Here is a 17,928-nt window from a genome sequence, read left to right on the forward strand (position 1 = left end):
ATTTGCTTATTCTGTCAAGAACAAGAGAGAACAGAGTATGGTTACTTCACTGATGATATCAAACAACTCTTTTTAAAAGAAGCGTGGGCTTTTTCAGCATACGTACAACAGCCATTGATAGTTTCAAAAAGAGTATTTCAGGAAATCCAGCTTTGAGGGCTGTAAACAACATCACTGAATAATTGAGCACTCGTAGGGCACATGGTCTTATGCTCACTGAAATCGTGACTAAAATAACTCTAATCCGATATGAGGAAAAGTGTTCTCCAGGCCAAACAAAATGTTCCCGTTTATGACTCTAAGTTAACATGTTGGCACTTCTCAATTTTTCAGCCAGCCGTTTTTCCCAAACTACCAGACCGTCATCGTAGCAAGTGCCCTAGAACTTTGTTTGCAATGTGACTGCTGTAGCATCCCAGGGAAATCATCCATCCTGTCCAAGGAGATAGATAAATGAAGCTAGGTAACCTTTCCATCCCAGCTTTTACAAGAAAGTGACAAAGTCATCTTTTCTTCTGAGTCATGTCCCTCAGAAGATAGGCCAAGGCTGTTGATTTTTTTATTATCGTTATTATTATTATTTTTTTTTACCTTTCTATTGTTTTCTTCTTAGCCTCCACTGCAAGTTACAATAGGAAGAAAGAGAAAAAAAAAAACAAACTACCAACCGCCACCACCACTTCTAACAACAATCTCGTCTTTGGGGGGCATTTGGCTTTACCCAAATCGATTATGGGCTTCATTCTGTATCCACTCATGGATGCGAACAAACTTCTTCTTTTCACTGGGTCAAAGAAACTACAATGTCCAATTGATGCTGAGATAACAGACACTCGTGTGACAATACTCCCAAGAATGTTAAGATGCTCCTTCATGTCATTGCTAAGGGAGAATTGAATAAATCAAAGGAAAAGGAGAAATAGGGTCACTCAGGTTTATGTTTACTGAGAAAGTCATCCACAGTAGGGGCAATGGAAGTCAGACTGGGCCAGTATGTCCGATGGCTTTGCAGAGGAAGTTTGCGTGCAGCTGAGGGAAACTGGTGCACATCTAGTTTTCCAGCAGGCGAACTGGAGCCCCTTGAGTGAGGACTAGAGTTAATGACGATACATGAGATCATCCTGCTCCTGTATTGTCTGAACAAGACTCAGCGAGGCAGCGATAAGCTCATGTGCTCTCAGGGAACACATGCTTCAGGGAGAGTGCATTTGGATCCCATACCGTTAAATTATTTAAGACCTGACCACTGACACAGCAATTTTAGCCATTTTATTGAAAAGGACTTTTTTACTGGTCAGTGAGGTTTTCAAATATTGCTAGACTGATTTCCTATCATACCCTCCAAAAAGCCTTCTGCATTGGTTCTGTTCCCAGCTAACCGGCGCTTTCCTCCTTCCAGATGTCTGAGTTCAGGGTCAGTGGTCACTGTTCAGATCAGATGGCTGTGGCCCCTGAGATGGGGCCAACAGCTGAAATGGGCTCACAGTATCCACGGCACGGGTGCAAACCGACCCACTAGAGCTCACAATACAGAGCTTTCTGGAACACGGTGCCAATCAGCAGTTTCCCTTTGTACACAGAGGCAACAGTACTTCCTTGCAAAACTGTGCCGTTTTCTGCATAAACACGGGTAACTTTGGGTTCTTCTGTTAAAATGTTCTGGATTTGGATCACCTATCAAAGAAATAACGGTAGCTTAATATTTCTTTTTAAGTCACTCAAAATTAACTTTAAATAAGGGTCATGTCTTCACATGAAGAAGCCTGCAGGTAAATCATATTTTGTTGCCAAATTACCCTTTATATAAGACATCAGTTTCCCCACTGGCAAAACGACAGATTTTAATCAGGCGACTTTGAACAGAGAGACACATAGGACTACCTAGACTAGGCAAGAAACAGAAGTAAGTAGCACAGTCTGGGTGTGAGACATTAGGGAGTATTAGGGACTATGGCAAATGAGGAGGGAGGCTGTTAGTAACAGATTACTGCCATGCTAGAATTCGGGCCAGTTTTTTGTGTTTTCAGAAAAGCTAGGAATTTGGTTTTTAAATTCTGGCTATTAAAAAAAAAAAACATATCTCTGTACCATACACATCTGCTCCTCTGAACTAAAGTTTCCAACTCTAAATGTATAAGGTTTTATAAGTTCAGTTTCCTTCATTTATTGAGCAGAAATATGATTGTGTTGATCACAACAGTGTGGTAGCATGCTAAGCTGACCACACGTAATAGCCAATATGTGACCACTTTGGTCAATAAAACAGCAATTTCATATAATTCACACTGTGTAAAGAGCACCCTGTGAGGCAGGGACCCAGGGTCACGTTTTGGATCTTCTACTTACTATTTGTTCCTCATTTGTAGAACGAGGTGTGTGGGACGAGATTAAGTTTCTTTTCAGCTCTAACTTCGTATTATTCTTAAGAGTTTAGGATAAAATACAATGACTAGAAGAAAGGATACCTACGTACAAAAACACCAAATGTGGCGGACTAGGATGGCCAGTGCCTATATATAAAGGGCTCAAGGGAGCAGTAACAAGGACCTCTTTAAAACAGCAGGCCCCAAGGACAGACGTGTTAGTTACTTACTAGGAAATAGGTGATGATGCATCTTGGCTTAGGTAAGCCTCTTTTTAATAAAACTAAATCATCCTTCTATGGGGCAGTGCATTGGTTAATGGATTGTTATTACTTTTTGCTATTTCTTACCAAATCCATCATTAGAAAGGGAGTATTTTTTCCAGAGCTGCAAACCAAGTCCATGCTGTAGCAAGTGACTGAAGTTCACCAAATGAGCTAACAAGCAAGAGCAAATTAGAATCAAACATTCTGCTCCGTTCTGAACGGTGAACACACCACAGCATACATGTCCTCAGTTCTGTTAAACATACCATATAGCAATCCTAATGGCTAAGAGGTAGCAAAAGGCACAAAGGACTGCCATTAAACACAATCACAATTGTCCTGTAAGCCTGGAGATAAAGGGTATGAAGGGCCGTAAAGTAACTGGAAACAAACATTTGGTTTGGGGCTTTTTTTAAATCTAAGAAACATGGGATTAAAAAAAATCTTTTTTGGTGGGTGGGAGTGAGAACGACTCTTACAACTGGGCTTTAAAAAGAATACATAGCAATAAACTATGCCAAAAGTTATATTGGTTATTTGATGTAAATAACAAGTATAATTAATACATACTGAAAAACTCAAAATAGATAACTCTAGATGAGTCATAGTAAATGCCTATGGCAAAGTGAGTTTCAGATTCTTGTTTGCACTGCCAAAATAGTCCACTGAATAAAGACCATGAACATGAATGGGGTCTTTGGGCACCATAACTAAGATGGAAGGAAAGGTCTTTTAAACCAAAATAATTCCAGCAAGTGACTGATTTTTTCCCATTCCACAGGGATGGTTTAGAGAGGATGGCCATTTGCACATTAGGGCTCGTGCATTGTATACTGACACATCGAAAGAGGGGGTTGAAAGGGAGGGCAGGTAACAAAGAAACGATTAGACCATAGCAAGAAGGTACGTTAGATTTTTTTTTTAACTATTGTGAATACTCAAATTGGAGAAACTCACTGTTGATGAACTCCAGTCCACTGCTGGCTACCCTAATCCAGCCCTCCACTCTGCTCAGACTTGTACAAAAGCCTACTGTGAAGGCTCCCCCTGCTCTCTGGCTCTGAGTCAGGATCGACCAAGGAGTAGCAGCATGGTAATGGGAGGACTGAGAGCGAGCTGGCGTACTTGTTCCAGGCTTCCTCCTTGTAGGGACCCTCCTCTGCGTCCCCCAACTGGGGGGCCTCTCCACACACAGCTCTCCTCTTGTTCTGGCTTCTGGTAACCATTTCCTGCCTCCCTTGCTAGCCCTGGGGTGATGCATTATCTTCTGTTCATTTCCCTATGTGCGCCCACACCTTTGTATAGCGTGCCCTTATTAAATCCCCTCAAATTACCCCATTTAAATGTACCATCTGTCTCCTGCCTAGACTCTAACTAAAACGCCTCCCAAAGTCAAACTCTTTTTTATATCTCATCATTTGGATCATCTATCCATGTCCCTCCTTATATTTGCACATATAATTGAGATTTATGTTTTCAACCGAGAAACAGCGGGGAATAGGTTGCTGATCAGATTCATTTTTCAAACCAACCTCTGATGCGGGAGGATTCTCCGGGTCATAGAAGAAGATTCTCATGCCATTAGGATGGCATCCAACCCAAAGGTCCCCTGTCACAGGATCCACGGATATGTTATCCACGAGTGTGTTCAAGTCCAGGGACTTCCAGATTAAAACCAAGGAGAGAAGGAAGGACAGAAAGTGAAAAAAAATTGAGAGGTGATGGAACAATATGTCAGGGAAAGCCATCGTCTTGTCCTCTGTCACCACACTGTTGGTTCCAGGACACAATTCTTCCCCATTTCAGTACAGCTCAGGGAATTCCTCTAGCTTTCCGTCTATGCTAGCATTTAATCAGTTTCCAGGACAGATGAGGGAAGGGGAAGATGCAGAAAGCCAAGAAGGATTGTTAGAAGTCAGATGAAACCATTGGGACTAACATCTGTGCATGAACCTAAAACTGAAAGGAAGAAAAAGTTTTAAGTGCAGCATAAAACAGTTCCTTCTAAAACAGCATGTGCAAATGATATTTTTACAAGCATTCAGAAAACAACCAGGAAATGTAGATTCATTTTTGAGGAGCACGTCAATGAAATGTAGGCTCTTCTTTAATGGCTAATCATAGGCTGTGCAGCCAGAGGAGAAATGATCACCCAGGGTCTAATTTTTGCCTTGGAGTTGGGAAAAAGTTTCTTCTTTAGTTTCCTGATGTTATTCAACTCCCTGCTCTTCTGCTGTTTATTTTCTAAATATAAGTTGCGAGCATGTGATGACTGCACAGATTGCTGTCGAGGCTTTGTACCAGGATCATAAATAATACCAATGATTCTTAATTCCACCATTCATCATCTTGGCTGCCTTCTACTGGGGAGAAATCACATCTATTTGTTTACCTCTAACTCTCAGTTGGAGAAGTAATATCTACCGTGTACCTCAAACAGAGGCCAGCATACCTCAGCGCGCAGAGACCGTGTAATAACTGGTGGTGACTCATTGCAAAGGCCAGAGTGTGGGCAGGCGGCTAGGGCAAACCAGCGCTGCCCTGCCCCATGCTTCCTCCTCAAAATGACAGCTATCCCCACATGCCCATGAAGGGACTGGAGGGCTCCAGCGTCACAGCAGAGTCTCCATGCAGAGCCATCATTCATTCCTACCCTGGAGGCAAGCAAGGTCGGCCAAAGGAGGCGGCCAAGCAAACATCCTCTGGCCAAAATCAGCCCTGGGCCTTCTCTGCCCCCCACCGCCAAACCCCCATCTATCACAGTGTCAGACATTCTATGCTGATACAGTCATTTCATTAGATGAGGAAAATGTTGGTCTCAGGGCTCTGCTATTATCTTTGGGAGGGGTAACTGCCGAACTGGTGAATTCCATGGCAGTCGAAAGCCTACAGAGATGTAAACTGGGGGTGGGAGAAGAGAAGGACACCAAAGCCTGGGGGCCTCGTTCATTTGACACATGGTTACTGAGCTCCCTCCGTGTGCTCTACAAGAAGCTCAGCTCCTGGAGCATGCGTCAGGAAGTGGCAGGCCTGGCTCCTGCCAAGGGGGTGCTGACGCTCCAGCAGGGAGACCCTTTGGGGCCCAGCAATGAACTCTTGCCTTGCAAATCTGTAATTCCTAGCTAGACTAACTCACTACAATGCACACAATGTACACATTTCATGCTTCCACAAAGCCAAGTGGAAAATTTGACATTCCTTGATAAAGGAAACTTAATAAATTATTCTCATTGGGAAAAACTGTGTTCTCTGTTAACATCCCAATTTTTAGAAAACTGGAATGCATCAGAGTGGGACCCATTCATCGGCTGTGTCTTGAAATCTTTTTTTTTCCTTTCTGTGAAGGAGGAGATAATTCCTTTTTTTTTTTTTTTTTTTTAAAGTATGCTCCAGGCCCAGCATGGAGCCCAACATGGGGCTTGAACTCAGGACCCTGAGATCAAGACCTGAACTGAGATCAAGAGTCACACTCTTTTTTTTTTTTTTTTTTTTTTTAACGTTTATTTATTTTTGAGACAGAGAGAGACAGAGCATGAACGGGGAAGGGGCAGAGAGAGAGGGAGACACAGAATCGGAAGCAGGCAGGCTCTGAGCCATCAGCCCAGAGCCCGACGCGGGGCTCAAACTCACTGACCGCGAGATCGTGACCTGGCTGAAGTCGGACGCTCAACCGACTGCGCCACCCAGGCACCCCAAGAGTCACACTCTTAACTGACTGAGCCATCCAGGCGCCCTGAGATTATTTTTATTGTGGTAAAATATGCATAACATGAAATTTGTCATTTTAACCATTTTAAAGGGTACAACTCAGTGGCATTAGTGCCCTCACAATGCTGTGCAACCATTACCCCTATCCATTTCCAGAAACCTCTATCATCCCAGACAGAAACTCTGCACCCTATTCCCCCCTCTACCATCCCCTGATAACCTCTATTCCACTTTCTGTCTATGAATTGGTCTATTCTAGGAACCTCATAAAAGTGAAATCACACAATACTTGTCCTTTTGTGTCAGGCTTACTTTGCTTAGCATAAGGTCTTCAAAGTTCATCCATGTTGGAGCACGTATTAGTACTCTTTTTTAAGGCTGAATAATATTCCATTGTATGTCTATCCCACGTTTTGACAGGACATAGACCACCCACAGCTTATCACAAATTTTAAGATCAGTCTCCTTTCATTTATCAAATTTCCTGACACTCCAGGTATTAACTAATTACCCACTCTGAATTAATATGATCCTTCAAAAGAAAGAATAACATTACAGTCACAGGGGGAGCCTCAACTGAATTGTAATGTCAGGAGGTGGGCATTACCTATTGCCAAAAGTGGGTGTCAACCCTGAAATACGTCCTTTGTAGGACGAGCACCTTTATCATTCTGTGTTGAATATATATACTAGATAGGGCTCTAGTCTTATAACATTCTTTAACTTTCAATTTATAGAAGTACCTATTGTTATAACCACAATCTGTTTTTATTCCCTCGGCCAGTATGAGTGTATGAAATTCCGCTTTACGTCAGCTAATACCAAATGGGCTATGCCAATGATTTTTAATGTCTAACATGATGCTCCATTTGATAAAGCTTTGAGGTAACTTACTCAGAGCAAAGCCTGTCATGACAGTACCTTGGATGTACTGACAGGAACAGTTCCACAAAGCATGGTGATAATGCTTTATGCCATGGGCGGTTATGGCGAGACAAATGTCTTTTTTGTAAGGGACAAGGGACTACTTCTTTAATGCTCCACTTTGCTGTTACTTTCTCTTTCCTCTCCTTTGTGTTTTTACCTCTTTTGACCCAAAACTTCAGACCAGATCATAATTGGTAGGGGAAGAAGATAAACCCCTGAAGTGTACCAGACCTATCATATTAATTGAACAAGTATTTGTTGAGTGCCTACCACATGTTGGTGAACTCTTCCAGGAACAAATAGAAAATTACCTGTCCTTCTGGAACTTACACCCTAGTAGAAGAGGCAGACAGTTGAGAAGATAAATAAAATATAGAGTATTTCACTTATAAAATATAAGTTAAATATATAGTATTAGTAATAAATGTTGAAGGGAAAATGAAGCTATAAGGAGAAAGGAAGTATAAGTGTGTATGTGTGCACGTGTGTGTGTGTATGTGTGTGTGTGTTGGAGGAGGTCATCAAGAGGACGTGACCACCAGTTGATCCTCAAGCTGGGCCCAGGCAATCAGAGGCTCCTTAACCCCTCCCCTGTCCTTGGGATGTACATTCTGCCCACTGCTTCCACAGTGGGAAGTGTTCCAAGGACATAGCCTTGAGAGAGTAATGTGTTATTGAGACCATCTGGACAGTGTATGTGGCTGAATCCAGTTAAGGCCTCTATATAAACCTTAAAGATTCTGGTGGACGGGTGTGGAGATCTACTTGTCCTAAGGCTGTTCAAAACAAGCCTCGTATGTAAGTTCCCTTGTTTATTAAACCTGCCACCTGCCAGTCTGTCTGCCTTCTTCTTTTATCTCTCCTTGCCCCCCTATTTGGGCAAAAACATGGATTAACTTAGAGGATTTTATGCTAAGTAAAATAAGTCCAACAGAGAAAGACAAATACCACATAATTTCACTTACATGTGAAATCTAAAAAAAAAAAACAAAACAAACGAACAAAGAAACAGCAAAAACAGACTCATAAATACAAAGAACAAATTGGTGGTTGCCAGAGAGGAATGGGGTGAGCGGACAGCAAAATAGGCGAAGAAGGTTAAGAGGTACAAACTTCAGGTATAAAATCAATAAGTCATAAAAATGAAAAATATAGTCAATAATACTGTAATACCATTGTATGGTGACAGATGATGCCTACATTTGTGATGAGCATGGAGTCATGTGCAGAATTCTCAATCACTAGATTGTACACATGAAACTAATATAACGTCGTATGTCAACAATACATCAATAATAAGTTTTTTAAATAAATGGATTTAATTAAAAAAAAAAGAAAGCCAGAAGAAGAGTTGAGATCAGAGAAAGACATGTGGGTGTCCCCTACTCTGTAGCTTTGGAGCTGGCAGACAAGGTGAGAGAGCAGGATGGTCATTTGAAGACCTTGCGTGGCGCTTGGCAAAGCTAGGAGGGCGCAAGCTGCGGCGGATTAAGGTCCAAGTGCCCTGACAAAGTGTGATTGGGACTCTAGGAGGTGGAGCCCCTGGAAAAGTGAGGATAGTGAAGAGGAGGATGCTGTGGTGATTGACAGTGGAACGAACAAAATGCCCCGTGCTGTCCAACCCCTAAAACAAAGGAAAGCAACAGCACCACGACAACCCCAGCTAGTGGGGCAGCCTCCAACTGAGCAAAACGATACACGAAAAGAGAATGTACTCCCAGTGAGCTTATTGATACAGCTGCCAAGTTCCAGCAAAGAGCCAGGAAAAGTATCCTGACATGGTTAATGCACCTAAGGGATACAGGCAGGCGGGGGGGGGGGGGGGGGGGTAGTGGGGGGGGGGGGGGAGATGACATTTCTCTGACTGGGCAGGAAGCAGAGAAAATGAGCAATATCAGCACATACCCTGCTGTCTAGTAGCACCTGGAAGGAGCTCAAAGGCTCAAAGTACTCACTCCATTACAGATTAGACTATTGTAGCTTGCAGTGATGTTTGGTCCAATAAGGGGCACCTACCTGGGCATGTGGACTCCTGAAAATCTATAGAGGAGGAACAACAATCTTAGGGAACTGGGAATGAGACAGGCAATCTCCGCCTCTGTGTTTGAAGGCCCTGATTAGGCCACATTCACTGCAAGAATGAAAGCTAGGATACTCCAGTCCACCCCCAACACCCGTTATGGGACACTCGTGTCCATGTTGAGCCCAGTTGTGAGACAAGACATTTATAATGTTGGGCAATCCATTGTTGATCTGGGGAAAACTGACAAGTCCTAGGAATGGCTGTGGGAAAGACTTGAGACAGAGAAGTCACCCATAAAAACAAAAGGCTATCCCAAATGACTATAAAGGTCCAGTAAAAATAACCCGGAAGCAAATGTGGTTTAACCGGATTGCTGCAGGGACCCCACATGAATGGAAGGACTGACAACTCAGCACTGTACTCATCGGCCTGTGGAAAGCCATCAAACCTGAACAACAATTCAGACCTGCTCCGTCTGCCCCTTCCCATCCCTGATTCCCTGCCTGCTCTAACAGAAGCTTTGGGAACACAGTCCTATTTGGGGTGAGTTCCTCCTGTACCCCAGGGATAGATGTAGGCCAGGACTGCCTGGAAGTGAGGGCAGTTGGGGACCATCAGAGGCCTCAAGCTGAACACACTACTCACTGGTCCTCCAGAAGTAACCAGTGGATATTAGATCCAAATGTACTCTAATACCTGGTAAGCCTGAGAAGTTTTCAGCATCATCAATGGTTACACAGAACAAATGGTTATGGTTAAGAAAGTTTTTTGACACTACAAATTGAGTGTTCCCCTCTACTCTAAGAATATGAGGTTTCTGTCTCTCCAATACCAGAGATCATATTGGGCATTGACATCCTACAAGGTGAAACTGCAAACCTCTTATCTGTGAAGTCCGGACCTGGGTTGTAGTAATCAAACCAGTGTTGGAAGGAAACACCCACTGGGAACCAGTAGGCCTGTCACCCTTGGGGAAAATGGTAACTGTCAATAAATTGCTCCAGAGCATAAGGAGATAGAAGAAACCATCCAAGAACACGCTGCAGGACATTCTCCAAGCTTTCTTGGAACAGCTGCAAGAGAGAGAATGGGCCACGAACCCACAAAAAATCAAGGCCCAGGAACTGCCATAAACTTTTTGGGAGTCATTTGGTTAGGCAGACACATGTTCCAGAAGCTGTGATTGATAAGATGCAAGCTTAACAATCTCTAAGAACCTGAAAGAGGTACAAGCCTTTGTGGGGATTTTGGGGTTTGGGAGAACTTTTTTTCCCCATCTGGCACCGTGTCTCTGTCCCTTATATGGACTGATTAAAAAAAGGACATGTGTGGGTCTGTGGATAAGGGCAACAAGTCACCTTTGAGAAGACAAAAGTACTAGTGAAAGCTTAGGGTATTAAAGCTCTGGGCATCTCCCAAGCAGGGCTACCGTTTGAGTTAGATGGGTCTGTGACTCCAGAAGGTATGAAGTGGGTACTGGGCTGGGGATCACAGGAGGACAGAGTTCCCCGAGGATTTTGGGCCCAGCTCTGGAAGGGGACAGAAACTCCATATACCCCATAGGGCAACAGTTCCCAGCAGTGTATACAGTGCTGCTCCAGGTGGAGCCTCTCAGGAAGGAAGAGTATCTCAAAGTAAGAATTTTTCTTCCTTTCAAGGGGTGGATTGAGAATATGTTCCACTGACTTATCTCAGTGGAGATAAGTGGGTTTGGCCACGGCTCAAACCCCCATGTTGGCCAAGTGGCATTCCTATCTGCCGCAGAGGAGCACTCTGTCCACCAGCCCACTGTCTCTAGAAATGAGGGCGCTACTGGGCCCTGTAGAGTATGTAGATCCTAAAGATGCACCACCCCTCCCAGGCCCCATTCCTGTGGCAGCCCCAACAGCCTGCAGAGAGGGAGTGGGGGATGGATCTAGTCAAGGGAATCCATCCAGGGGCGCTGCAGTTTCTATTCAGCCCGACACTGACACCATCTGGATGGAAGCGGAAAGAAACTGCAGCCCCAACAAGGGGAGGGGCCATTTGGTGATGACTCATTAACCCTGACCATTAACCCTTTGCATTGACAGTTGGGCTGTTCTAAAGGGATTCATCCTATGGCTTGGACAATGGCAAAGCGAAAGGTGAATAATCATGAGTAAGCCCTGGTGGGGTCAGGATACATGGAAAAATATTTGAGCCTGCCTGCAAGAACCTGAGACAGTCAGTCCTCACTGGCTTCCACATCTCAGCTCACAAGGGACTGAAACCCTTTGGCAATCAGGAAGCCGATGTCCTGGCTTGGGTATAAGCACTAGCAACTAACACTTTCGTAGATACAGAGATTGGGTGCATTAAAAAAGTAGCCATCCCAGTGCCCTGGTAGGAGGGTATATCTCCAAGGAGGCTCCATTGCCCTCAAAATACAGCGACTTAGTCAATCCAGTAGCAGCATGCCCTTTATGTTTTAAACAGCACCCAAGGCAACTGCCAAAGAAGTCTGAGGCCATCTGCTGGGATTGGCAGATTGACTGCATTAGCCTTTTGCCTGTGAGTGCGGTTCTAAATATGCCTTGGTTTGTGTGGACACCACATCTGGCCTAAACTAAGCTTTCCCTCGTCATCATGGCTACCACCATCAGGGGATTAGAGAAGCTGAGTAATATGGATGAATACCATCATTGAATAGACAGTAATTGGGGGTCACATTTCAAAAGTCATCATGTGCAAAACTGGGCAAAATAACACAACATTGAATGGAAGCTCCATCTTCCCTATAACCCACAAATAGCAAGAGTGGTAGAAAGGAAAAATGGAATATTAAAGCAGCAAATGAAATTACTAACAAGTAAAACCACCTTGGCCAGGTGGACTACATATCTTTGAATGATCGACCAGTAGGGCCCTGTTTCTCCAGATGCCAGACTAGGGACCCCTACCAAGGCACCCAATACTGAAAGGGTCCAGAAGTCATGAGAGGCAGCCATTGTGCCAACTCTCTCCATGGATCAAGGAACTATGCTGCTGAAAACACCAAGCCCCATCATGCCTGAGCAAAGCATTATCTACTGGAATTTGCAATGAGATGTCCCTCCAGGATGGGCGACTTACTTTGCATAGGATGGGTGAAGGGGAACTACTCAGGCTGCACTGGATCCCACTGTCCTGCTGTAGGCTGGACCTGTTGAAGTGCGCTGTATCTGAAAGAGGGGAAAGGGTAGGGGTCCTAGTCTGGCATATCCTGCTCCCAGTCCACCTCCTCATGCCTGACGGTGCTGCCTTCCCTGGCCAACATGTATGGTACACACCACATGGTCAAATGCCTAAAGCTGCAGCCACATTAACATCTAAGGATGAGGCCACAAGTGTAATTCTTAAAGAAGGGGATGATCTCCATGTAAGTTCCTACTAAATATCTATTTTTTTCAGCCTGAAAACTTCTGCTGTTCCTGTAGTGTCCAGTCACAGAATGGGCACCCGAGGAAAATACCTTTCTACAGTGGACCACTCATACGCCTGACAAAAAAAAATCAATTCAATTGTCAGATATGTGGAGAGCTGCCCTTCTCTTGCTGGTCAGGATTGCCATAGTAGGTATCACCATGCTGGGGAGGGGATCCAAAAGCCCTAAAGTAGTACATTAAGAAACAGCAAGTTAGGGGCGCCTGGGTGGCGCAGTCGGTTAAGCGTCCGACTTCAGCCAGGTCACGATCTCGCGGTCCGTGAGTTCGAGCCCCGCGTCGGGCTCTGGGCTGATGGCTCAGAGCCTGGAGCCTGTTTCCGATTCTGTGTCTCCCTCTCTCTCTGCCCCTCCCCCGTTCATGCTCTGTCTCTCTCTGTCCCAAAAATAAATAAACGTTGAAAAAAAAAATTAAAAAAAAAAAAAAAAAAAAAAGAAACAGCAAGTTAGGAGTAGTACTTTCAATCCATCTGATATTACCAATACTAATCCAGAATACCAGTTTATGGCACACACTATCAGTAACACTGGGCATGGGTATTCTTTTTCTGTCCAACTACACAGGCACCCCATCAAACTGCTGACTGAAGAATCCTAGAAATACCATCATTGGAGCTAGGGGTGGCTATGCTCAGATTTGAGATGGGTTTATGTGGGTTACCAGGGCTACAGACAGTGGAACCCCCAGATACCCCTATGTTGGGAACAGAAAAATCATTCTAAACAGAACCAACCCAATTGTACCAGGAATGTATCCTTGGGATGGATATCGCTCGTACCGTATAATTATTCTATCATATTAAAGGATGGCAACTACTTTGGTGCTGACAGGTCACACTGCCCAGGTACTGATTGGGTGGCCACAAGTGGGGCCCAGTGTTCATGTGGCCCCAATCTTGGGTCATGGCTTCTACCTATGTGGTTGGGCCCCTACACTCTGTGTTTTTCCTGGACATTCGGGAGAGTCCACCCCACCATAACAACTGCCAAGCTCCCTCCCTTCCAGGCCAGGTGGGCACACTCTATTTCCACTGGCATGATCAGTTGGCCACTGGCTTTGTTCCCTCCATTGTCCCGGAGGGTGTTAGAGCACACATCAAAGCCCCTACCAAATTCATCCAGCAAGCCTTAAATGATAACAAAGCCTGTCTGTACTGAACATTGAAATGTCTCTAATGATAAAAGCTGTCATCCAAAATAGGATGGCCTCGAACACTATCACCACCTCTTTGCCATTATCCAAACAGAATGTTGTGTGTCCATACCTGAGGAGTCTGCTAATGTGTCATCTTTATTAAATCACATAAGGACACAAGTGAATACCCTGACTGATTTGACCCTCAGCTCAGGGAACTTAATAAATCAGTGGTTCAGATTTGGGGGCTCTTGGAGGAAGAAATCACCACTGATTTGGGGAATCATGGCCTTACTTTGTGTTTACTCTTGCCTGTACCGATATTGTTGCTATAGTATCTGCCTCCAGTGTAGCCAGATAGCCACTAAACAAGCTGCACACATGCTATCGAAACCCCTTGCTGACTGCCCTGGGCACATTGCAAAAGAGGGGCGTGGATGAGATTGTAAGAGCTATCACAAGGGATGGAGTGTTGGAGCAGGTCATTGAGAGGACATGACCACTGGTTGACCCTCAAGCTGGACCTGGACAATTGAAAGCTATTCATCCTCTTCCCTGCCCTTGAAATGTACATTCTGCCCACTGTTTGCACAGTGGGAACCATTCCAAGGGCACAGCCTCGACAGAGGTAGGTGTTGTAGAGCCCATCTGGATGGTACCTGTGACTGAGCCCCATTAAGGCCTCTATATAAACTTTTAAGATTCTGGCAGGCAGGTGTGGAGAGAAACTCATCTTGCAGCTGCCTAAGACAAGCCAAGTAAATAAGTTCCCTTGTTTATTAAACCTGCCATCAACCGATCTGGAGTGGTCTGCCTCTTTCTTTGTCTCTTCTTGTCCTCCATGTAGAGCGAGGTGAGTTCAGGTTGCACCAGGAAGCCCCTGAGGTTGCAAACTAATGGTGTGTGTGTGTAGCAAGGCGAGCAGAGTCGCAAGCTTAGATTAGGTGGCCAGGGAATGCCTTGCTGAAGGGACATTTTAGTGAAAACTGGAAGGATATGAATGAAAGAGCCACAGAGATCTGGAAGAAGATGCTCTGAGCAGAGGGAACAAGTGTCCCACCTGAGGCAGGGTCCCTGCTGAGCTCAGGAACCTTCGAGATCAAGAGGGGGAAGCACTGAGACAAAGGTTGCAAAGTGATGGATTGCTGGGGCATGTGGTGGTCACTGGGAGTACTTTATATTTTATGGGGCTTTATATGTATATTATTTATAATTATTGTGGAGAGCGCTGTCATATGAAATACCAGTTGAGGCCATTTCTTTGCTGTTCCATCAACACGGAGGAAAAAATAAAAGGGAGAGAGAGAAAGGGGAGGGAGAAGAGGAGGGAAGAAAGGAGGGAGGAGAGGAAGGGAAGGGGAACTGAGCTATACAATGCCCAACTGAAAATTCACAAGGGCAGAAAGAATCAAAGTTTCATAGGTGGATGTTTGGTTTGCTGCTTCCCACTCTGCCGCCAAATGAAAGTGAACAACAAACACACACGGTGCTGTTGACTCTTAATAGAGAAGTGAAAAATTGGTTCTCACCCACTCCAATTAGACAATCCTTTTTTGCTCACTTTTAATTTCACAAATCAATTAGAATCTAATTATCACTCTGCAAACTTATAGTGTTAATACATCTTACCTTCAATGGAGTTAGAGTCCAATTAGCGTGCTTTTCATACACATGAATCTTATGAGCCAGCAATTCACCTATATAGACATACCTTCAAAGAAGAAAGAGCGACATCAAAGCACTTGAAGTAATGCAACTCAAAAGGTTACGGTGAAGTTGTAATAACTCTTCCTAAGAAAAAACTTTGCTTAGAGACCGGAAAACAGGGCCCATCTCAAAGCACACCAAATTCTGAAAAAAAACCTCAATGAGTTTATAGTACACAAAAGAGTTTTAATTTCTGAAAAGTTATTTCTAAAGATAAGAACTTAGTTGTCCCTGACTAGAAGGGAAGACACTTGGTCCTAGTACCAGCTCTTAACATCTGGGAGCAAAATGTATTATACTACTTCTCTTAGTTTGTCAATAGAGTGACAAACCCCAGATTCTGCATTTCAGAGGATAATGGGTTCTCTCAGGCAGGCTGCAGGAAAGCCCCTTGACCATCAGGCTCTTGTTTTAGGCCAGAGAAAGCATGAGAGAAGACAAGATGCTCGGCTTGGATCTGAGAGAAGTCTTCCTCCCTCTTCCCCTGAGTCTGGTCCTGACCCTGTTCATTTAGTATTTTGCACACAGTGCAATGCCACACTCATCACAGAGACCTGTGGTCAATGCATCCCAGAGCAAAAAGAGAAATAATGATTTATTATCTGTTATTTTGGAAAACCAGGAAGTGCTATAAATAATTGAAAGTTGTCCATGATGTTTCCTTTAATTATGTTACTAACCCTCTGAAATCCATGATGATACAAGATGAGGAAGGATATATGGATGGATATACAGCTCTTTTTAAATTTTTTAGGGGATGGAGGGGCAGACTTTTCCCCCATAGTAACACTTTCTTAAGAAAGCAGTGTCTTGATTTGCATTTTGGTGCAACCTCTTTATCTTGTCAAAAACCAGCACTATTGAGATATATAACTGCATGCTGTTCATCTTATAATGCACTCAGAAATCTTCCCTCAAAACAAAGCTATTTAGCAATACTAAATGTTTAGCATAGATTCCCCCCACCCACACAAAACAAATTTAAAGAGTATGCCTACACAAAATAGAAAAGTTTTGTTTGATGAATTTTATCCCCTGAAAAATTAAGACATTTTAAAGTTCTTCCTAATTTCCTCTTACCAGGATAACATGTTAAAACGTGCCACATTATTTAGAGAATGAATATGTTCAAAAGATATCTAACAAGAATCTGGGGGAATGTACGAGATTTGAAAGAGTTCACATACTTGCCATCAGGTGAAATGTTGATTCCATTGGCAAAGTCAAATCCATCTGCCATCACTTGAACTTCAGTTGGACTATAGTAAACAACATAGGACCACGCTAAACCCAAATAGAGCTCCCAGGACCTCAAGTAGTGGTCAACAAAATAGTGATCATTTGTGGCATAAAAGTGCTCAGGTCCCACAGCAACAATATCATTCAAACTGCAAATTCAAACACACACACATATGATATATACAGGCAAAGGTGTTGTACATTACAGGATTATGCATTGATTAGCATTCATTAATGTCTGTTCCTAAAATCAAGATGTGGGATGGAGTTTCACTCTAGCTATTACTGCACAGAATTAATAAGGCATTAGTCCCACCTAAAGACAATTACTCTAAAAAAAAAAACCCAAAAAGTTGCTCTAGCAATGTAACATAAAAGTCCTATTAGGGGCAGCTGGGTGGCTCAATCGATTAATCATCTGACTTCTGCTCAGGTCATGATCTCCAGGTTCTTGAGTTCAAGCCCCGTGTCAGGCTCTGTGCTGACAGCTCGGAGCCTGGAGCCTGCTTTGGATTCTAGTCTCCCTCTCTCTCTGCCCCTCCTCTGCTCTGTGTGTGTATGTGTGTGTGTGTGTGTGTGTCTCAAAAATAAATAAAAAGATATTTTTAAAAATCATATTAATTGTATCTTAAAAATAGTGCTATGATGTGTGTGTGTGTGTGTGTGTAGATACATTAAATTCAGTAGACATTAAATTAGGCCAAGAATCATTATCAGGGCACAATTTATTTATGTTCATCTAGAACTCACTCTCATCTAGAACAATCTGAGACATCATCAGACAGTGGGAGGACTGCCAGTGGGCAATCTTGAGAATTGCATTTTAAAGTTTTGCTACTATTAGCTGTGCAATTTAGGCAAAATCAATGATTTCACATGAAGCCCTGGCCTCAGTTTCCTTATCTGTAAAAGGATGAGATGGACTGGTCTATATATCAGCTTTAAAAGTTCACTTCCGGCCTTAAAGTTTCATGGTTGTAAACTGAGTAAAATGTCCATGAACAAGAATGCTCAGAAACAGCACGCTATGGCATATTTTCTTTCTGATTTTGATTCTCTCTGTTACTGAAAATCTAAGATACATGAGTCCATTTTTCTGCTTTAATAGGTACAACAGT

At 43.5% G+C, this 17,928-nt stretch overlaps 1 protein-coding gene across 2 annotated transcripts in view; it reads right to left on the bottom strand.

The window, feature by feature from the left end:
* Positions 1-920: 920 nt before the first annotated feature.
* Positions 921-17,928, bottom strand: part of PON1 (paraoxonase 1) — a 35,776-nt gene continuing 18,768 nt past the window's right edge. The window contains exons 6-9 of one of the 2 annotated variants that reach the window (XM_045494843.1): positions 16,759-16,959; positions 15,494-15,575; positions 4,162-4,290; positions 921-1,674 (exon numbers count right to left, since the gene is read on the bottom strand). In XM_045494843.1, the coding sequence (XP_045350799.1) occupies positions 1,516-1,674; positions 4,162-4,290; positions 15,494-15,575; positions 16,759-16,959 (571 nt within the window). In that variant the 3' untranslated portion in view covers positions 921-1,515. The remainder of the gene's footprint in view (positions 1,675-4,161; positions 4,291-15,493; positions 15,576-16,758; positions 16,960-17,928) is intronic. The other variant, XM_045494844.1, reaches the window with a different exon arrangement.

Source organism: Leopardus geoffroyi, chromosome A2 (assembly GCF_018350155.1).
Source record: "Leopardus geoffroyi isolate Oge1 chromosome A2, O.geoffroyi_Oge1_pat1.0, whole genome shotgun sequence".
Classification (NCBI taxonomy): domain Eukaryota; kingdom Metazoa; phylum Chordata; class Mammalia; order Carnivora; family Felidae; genus Leopardus; species Leopardus geoffroyi.